The sequence below is a fragment of the Tribolium madens genome, unplaced genomic scaffold (assembly GCF_015345945.1).
Source record: "Tribolium madens isolate multiple individuals breed KSU strain unplaced genomic scaffold, Tmad_KSU_1.1 Scaffold_91;HRSCAF=231;Tcas5.2_LG7, whole genome shotgun sequence".
NCBI lineage: Eukaryota > Metazoa > Arthropoda > Insecta > Coleoptera > Tenebrionidae > Tribolium > Tribolium madens.
In genome coordinates this window covers 827,104-833,921 of record NW_025401063.1, presented here as the reverse complement: position 1 = coordinate 833,921, position 6,818 = coordinate 827,104, and the positions used below count along the sequence as shown (strand labels likewise).

The following is a 6,818-nucleotide window of genomic DNA, read 5'->3' as shown; positions in this document are numbered from 1 at the left end:
AATGAAAATAATAATGGGTACCGAACTAAAAAAATGTTTCCCAAATAAGTTGGATAAGGAAAGTCGTGTGATTTTTTAATACTTACCGATAGTGAAGTGGAATTTTAAGAAAAGATGGAATATGAGTAGCAACTGAAATTTTCCGATGAGTGCAGCATTCATTGCGATGGACGCTTCTCTGGACACGGGCTGGGCCCAGGCCCTCGTCGGCCAACACTTACATGCTAGACACCATACAAGGGGGCTATCTGGAAAAGAATATCTTTTTAAAAAAATATGTTTTTTATTATTTTTTTTATTTTTCGTGTCACTATTTTAAATTACAAGGTTGAATATGTTGCTACTGTTTCAGAAAGGAATTTTTTCAATTTTTCAATTATCTTTCTGTCAATATTTGAGAAGACGTTTTAGCCGATTCTCTTATACTTTCTAGATTTTATGTACGGTTTTTGTAGCTTTATTCATAGAATATTTTTGCTATTGTTGGACTTCTGGTTCAGTTTTCTCTTAGTGTTTTGATTACTTTCATCACTTTTTTTTCGATTATCGTTTTTTGTTTCTGTTTCAGAAGATATCGCAGCAGAATTTTTTATTGTTTTTAAATTCCGTTTTACAGATATGCTTTTTGAGAATAACTGTTTTAAGAATTTAGAATATTTTTAGGTTTCGACTTTTCCTTTTTAGTATTATTTTTGCTACTAATGGTAATATTTCTTATTTATATTTTTATTGAAATTTTTTATATATTTTTAGATTGTTTGCAATGTTTTTGATCTTTTATTTGAATTTTCTACTCTTTTTTGCTGTTTTAAAAGATATTTTACAATTTTTCAGTCTTAGCAGATTTTGTTATTATTCTAACATAAGTTTTTCAGTTATTTTTAGAATAACATCACATTTTTACCACTCTTAGATTTCTAGTATATTGTTTCTTTTTTTCTTTTTCTTTTTTTTATTTATTTTTTTTCATAAACTTTAGCAACTCGAAAATTTCTTAAGAATCGAGAGAAACTTCAACAACTTTCCAATTTTCTTTTTGTCATTATTTCACTATTTCTAGCAATTTTTTTGTTGTGTTAACTTGTTTTTTATTCATTTATATTTTTTCATGTTAACTTATATTAGCAATTTTAAAATCTCTTAAAAATCTAAAGGACTTTTCAGTTTTCTTTTTATCAATATTTTAGAAGATATCGCAGTTTTAGCAGATATTGTTAGATTGTATAGTCTTTTTAGTTTTCTTCATAGAATTTTTCTATTTTTAGATTTCTGGTTCTGTTTTTACTTCCTTTTTTGTGCCACTATTTCTGATAATTTTTTTATATTGCTTTCATTACTTTATGACAATTTTCTTTCATTATTTTTTTTGTTTCAGTTTCCGAAGATATCGCAGCACAATCTGCTATTTTTGTCAGATTTCTTGTACTGTTTCTAAATTCTGTTTTAAGATATTCTTTTCGAGAATAACTGTTTTAAGAATTTATGATATTCTTAGATTTTTGTTTTTCTTTTCTGATATGTACCTCAGAAGTTTTGCATTATTTTTGCTACTAATAGTAATATTTTACGAATTTTTATATTTTTTGCAAAATTTTATCTTTAATTTCAATTTTCTACTTTGTTTCTGCCTCAGAAGATATTTTACAACTTTTCAGTTTTAGCAGATTTTTTATTATCATTACATATTTTTAGAATAGCATTACATTTTTACCACTCTTAGATTTCTAGTATATTGTTTCTTTTTTCTTCTCGCCTTCTCAAACTTTCAGCAACTGATACTATTTCAAGTATTGAAAAAAATTGACAACTTTTTAGATTTCTTCAGTCTGATACATTTCCTCAAAATTTTTGTTTTTCAAAATATATCGCAATTTTCTGTTTCAGTAGATTGTGCTTCACTTTCAAAATTTATTGTACAATTTTTCTAGCATAGCAAAATTATTTCAGCAATTTGGTCGTTTTTGTATTACCACTTTAAGTATCGCAAGTTCTAATAACTTTTTAGATTTCTAACATCAATTCTAACCTTTTAACTCATTTCTCTATTTCTGTTTCTGTTTCAGAAGATGTCTCAATTTTCAGTTTTAGCAAAATCTGCTGTTCTTTTCAGTTTTATTCTACTGTTTCTGAATTTTATTTCTCACTTCTACTATTCTTAGATTTTTGCTAAAACTTTACTAGATATTCTGCTATCTCAGATTTTTTGTATTAATTTTGCAATTGTAAAAATAACATTTTTCTCGACATTTCAATTGAAATATTTCACAAATTTTTCTATAGTTTTTGTATTATGTGTTTCTGTTACTTCTATATAATTTTTTGTCTCAGAAGATATTTCCAAATTTCCTCAACTGCTACATTTCTTTAGTTTTTAGTAGATTTTGGTGCAAATTTTCTGTTTTAGCAGATTCTGCTACACATTTCACACTTTGTGTACAATTTTTAATATTCTTCAAAGTATCACCACTTTCAGTTGTACTTACTTTAAATAAAATCTCTAAAAAAAAACGAGTTTTTAGCTCAAAAATCGGGTTGAACTCTCAAAAAAGGCAAAAACGTCATTATATTCAGAATAATTCTGTGATTTTTCGGTTTGTTTTTGACAAAATTTTGCAAAATAATTGCGTTTCTACCTGAAAAACGTGCTAAAATGCTTGAGAAATGCAAAAATTGTATAATTTTCTACTTAATTTGTTGTTGTTTTGTTTCGCTCTAGCGAAATTTTGCAAAAAACTTGACATTTCAACTCGGAAATAAAAAACGAATCTAATTTTCGTCCTAATTTTTTGTTTGTTTTCGCGAAATCTCACGAAAAAGCAAAGATTTTAATAAAAAATGTGTTTAAAACATTTTTGACCAAATTTTGTAATTTATCGGTTTAATTTTGACTACATTTTTATCATTCTTAGATTTTCTAACCTTCTTCGGGTGTTATTTTCTCTTTTACTATTAGTTTTCTGCTAAAATTTTTCGTAATGTTTTTGCTACTAAAGGATTTTTGCAAAATAAATATTTTTTTCTTCAATTTTATTTCCATTTTTTACTTTTACAAATTTTGGAAAATTTTGTTATAAACTTATTTAATTCTAATAAAGTGTACTCCTCGTACACTAGTGTCCCTAATGCTATTAGTGCTATTATTGCTGAGTTTTTCTTATTTAAATTTTTAAAAGTGAGCTGATTTTTGATTATTTGTTTAAAAGTGAAATAAAAAATTCTTGTCCGAATAATTGGGAAATTCAGTCATCTCGGGTCAGATTGAAATTCCATCAAAGTTTGTCATCGTTTTACCGTATTTATTTTGTTATTGGCCGGCGGCTGCGTAATTTAATTTTAGAGAGTGATAATTCGTTAAAAAAATATTTTGGTATGTTGTGAATTTGATCCGAGATCGTTTAAAATTCGCAAATCGCCGCCACCCCTTGACGTATTCGAAGATAATTTTGTAATTTTATTGGCACTTGCATGGCGGAACGCCCCTTCTTGGCGCCTATTTTTGTGTCAGAATCGCAAAAATTTCGCTATTAATAGACAAGGAGAGGAAAAACGCGATCGCGGCCAATTTCTAATTAGTCGAAAATTCGCTGCAATTAGGAATTCTTGCGCCGCGATCACGTGGAACGAAACACTAATAAAATGTCACTAATTCAATTAGTTGGAGAAAGTTTGAAGAAATTTAAGAACAAAAACACTTTTTTTGCTTTTTTGACCAGCTTCCTGGAAATGAAACTCTCAATTTATGCGTCTTTTTCGAGTATTTTCAACATTATATATTTTTTCAAAAAAAAATAAATCGAAAAACCACCAACTTGGTTTATTTACTAAACAAGGTCAAAATGACAAATCCATTTTTTTAATGTTTTAATTATTACTTCTTTCAGATAGAAACACAATTATTTCAGAAAATTTCGTTAAAAACAAGCCAAAAATTCAACAAAATTGAGCAAAAATGGTGTTACTTTTACTTTTTTCAATTATTTAAGCACGTTTTTTAATATATCCAAGAATTTTGTTTAAAAAAATTATTGCAATTAGTGTCTTTTTTTCTTGATTTGCTCGTGTCCAAACACGTCTAAAAATCACAATAAATAAATTGATATTCTCTTGATTTAACTGGTTTTTGAGACAAATTAAAACAAAAATAAGTCAAGAAACCACAAAATTTGATAGAAAATGCTTTCAAGCACATTTTTGTGAGATTTAAAAAAAATTGACCAAAAAATCAACAAATTAAAACGAAAATTAGATTAGTTTTATATACCCGAGCTAAAATGTTACGTTTTTTGAGAGATTTTGCTAAAGCAAAACAAAACAACAACAAATTAAGTGAAAAATTATAAAATTTTTGCATTTCTCAAGCGTTTAGCACGTTTTTCAGATAGAAATGCAATTATATTGCAAAATTTTGTCAAAAATAAACATAAAAATCATAGAATTAGACTAAAAATAATGACGTATTTGGCTTTTTTAAAAGTTTATGTAGATTTTTGTGCTAAAAATCTAAGAATAGTAAAAGGGAAAACAAAACCCGAAATGTATAAATAGCAAAAAAATTCTATGAACAAAGAGTGATAAAAATGTACTTTCATTTTAAAATTAAGACAAAATTTGGTCAAAAATGTTTTAATCACGCTTTTAACTAAAATAGTAGCTTTTTCATGAGATTTCGCAAAAACAAACTAAAAAATTAAGAAATTAAGATAAAAATTATATAATTTTTGCATTTCTCAAGCGTTTCAAAACGCAATTATTTTGCAAAATTTTATCAAAAACAAACCGAAAAATCACAGAATTAGGCTGAAAATAATGACGTATTTGCCTTTTTTGAGAGTTTAAGCAGATTTTTGGGATGAAAATTCGATTTTTTAAAGTGAGTATTTAAATTAGAGATTCTGTAAAGAATATTTAAAATTATACAAAAAGTTTGGAAAGTGTAGCAGAAACTGCTAAAACAGAAAATTTACACTAAAATCTACTAAAAACTGAGTAAATGTAGCAGATTGAAGAAATTGGGAAATATCTTCTGAGACAAAAAATTGACTAGAAGTAACAGAAATACCTATATAATGCAACAACTATAGAAAAACTAAAATCTAAAAATAGTAGAAGTGAGAATTAAAATTCTGAAATAGTACAACAAAATTGAGAAAAACAGGAGATTTTGCTAAAACTGAAATTTAAGATATCTCCTGAAACAAAATCAGAAATAGAGAAATGAATGAAAAAGTTAGAATAGATGTTCGAAATCTAAAAAGTCAGCAGAACTTGCGATACTGAAAGTAGTAATACAAAAACGCACCAAAAATCTGAAAATTGCTGAAATAATTTTGCTATGCTAGAAAAATTGTACAATAAATTTTGAAAATGAAGCACAATCTGTTGAAACAGAAAATTGCGATATCTCTTGAAACACTAAAAAATTGAAGAAATGTATCAGACTGAAGAAATCTAAAAAGTTGGCAATTTTTTTCAATACTTGAAATAGTATCAGTTGCCGAAAGTTTGAGAAGAAGAGAAGAAAGAAGAAGAAAAAAAGAAACAATATACAAGAAATCTAAGAGTGGTAGAAATGTGATGCTATTCTAAAAATAACTGAAAAATTTAAGAAATGATAATAATAAAATCTGCTAAGACTTCAAAGTTGCAAAATATTTTCTGAGACAGAAAAAAAAGTAGAAAATTGAAATAAAAGATCAGAAATATTGCAAAAAATCAGTCAAAAACGCAAAATTTGGACTAAAACAAGTCGAAGAAACAAAATTAGGTTAAAAACAACGACATTTTTGTCCTTTTTGAGGATTTAACCAGATTTCAGGCTAAAAACCCCGTTTTTTTGAGAGATTTTTCCTTAAAAAATTTTTGGTGAATTTCTTTTTTTGAGGCGGCAACACTGGTAAGAAACTGAGGCTCGTTCCGCGATGATAAAATGTAAACAAGTCGCATTTTTTTATTGCAACATGTTTTGCAAATAAAAGTCGTGTTTATGTTTGCAAAGTCAGTGTATTAAGTAAGACTTTGCAACGTGAAATAACTGAAATTGAAGGATGCTATCGGAGCTGCCATCAAGGGGCCCCAGTCGTAAAAACCCAAGACAAGGACTTAAATCCTGAGTTTAATTGGACATCCCACAAAATAATAATCAATTAAAATTCGGCCATAAAAATTTTACTATTTGAGAATGATTAATAAGCGGAGTCGGGTCGCAATCCATCGCCTGGAGATACGACCTGAAAAATTTTTTTTCAGGAGCAATGTCGCCAATTTCTGAAAAAACTGAAACCCGCCACGTGTTGCTCTTTATTTATATCGTGTGTTCATGCATGAAAATTTTAGCAGAAGTTTAAGAATAGTTAAAGAGAAAATAAAACCCAAAGTGTAGAAATAGCAGACAAATTCTAGAAAAAAGGCTAAAAAATCTAAGAGCGATAAAAATGTACTGTCATTTCTAAAATTAAGACAAAATTAAATCGATAAAATATAAAATTTGGTTAAAAATGTTTAAAGCATGCTTTTTACTAAAATTTGCTTTTTCGTGAGATTCGCAAAAACAAACCAAAAAATTAACAAATTAAGACAAAAATTAAATAATTTTTGCATTTCTTAAGCGTTTCAAAACGCAATAATTTTGCAAAATTTTGTCAAAAACAGACTGAAAAATCATAGAATTAGACTGAAAATAATGACGTTTTTGCCTCTTTGAGAATTTAAGCAAAATTTCTGGGCTAAAAAGAAAAAATAATAATCAATTAATAAATAAATGTCAAATGTGAAAAAATAAATGTCAAAAATTTTTGACAGATAGAATTTTTTTCATTAAA

General features: G+C 27.0%; 1 protein-coding gene across 2 annotated transcripts in view; it reads right to left on the bottom strand.

The window, feature by feature from the left end:
* Nucleotides 1–6,818, bottom strand: part of LOC123011173 (follistatin) — an 83,403-nt gene that overhangs the window by 46,779 nt on the left and 29,806 nt on the right. The window contains exon 2 of one of the 2 annotated variants that reach the window (XM_044408493.1): nt 87–248. In XM_044408493.1, coding sequence (XP_044264428.1) covers nt 87–162 — 76 coding nt within the window. In that variant the 5' untranslated portion in view covers nt 163–248. The remainder of the gene's footprint in view (nt 1–86; nt 249–6,818) is intronic. The other variant, XM_044408495.1, reaches the window with a different exon arrangement.